At 63.5% G+C, this 219-nt stretch overlaps 1 protein-coding gene across 1 annotated transcript in view; it reads left to right on the top strand.

The window, feature by feature from the left end:
• The window catches only part of MFRP (membrane frizzled-related protein), a gene marked incomplete at its 5' end in the record, with an annotated part of 3,568 nt that overhangs the window by 2,389 nt on the left and 960 nt on the right, over positions 1-219 (top strand). Inside the window, one exon of the mRNA XM_010142969.1 lies at positions 142-215. Within this exon, the coding sequence (XP_010141271.1) occupies positions 142-215 (74 nt within the window). The remainder of the gene's footprint in view (positions 1-141; positions 216-219) is intronic.

Here is a 219-nt window from a genome sequence, read left to right as displayed (position 1 = left end):
CTACTGCTCCCAGACATGGGCGTGTGTGGAATGGCGCCCCTGCACACAGGCACGGTCCATCACTTGAGGGCTGCCCCCAAACAACCCTGGAATGTGCCTGTGCCTGAGCCCATGCCCTGCCACACTGGCCCTCTCTTACAGAGACCTGCAGCCCTGCAGAGTTCTCCTGCGGAAATGGTGAGTGCCGGGCGCTGGAGTCTGTGTGTGACGGCTGGGCCG

The sequence above is a fragment of the Buceros rhinoceros genome, unplaced genomic scaffold, assembly GCF_000710305.1.
Source record: "Buceros rhinoceros silvestris isolate BGI_N320 unplaced genomic scaffold, ASM71030v1 scaffold29540, whole genome shotgun sequence".
In the NCBI taxonomy this organism is placed as follows: Eukaryota; Metazoa; Chordata; class Aves; order Bucerotiformes; family Bucerotidae; genus Buceros; species Buceros rhinoceros.
Note: the sequence above shows the minus strand (reverse complement) of the source record. Positions and strands in the feature narration are given on the sequence as shown.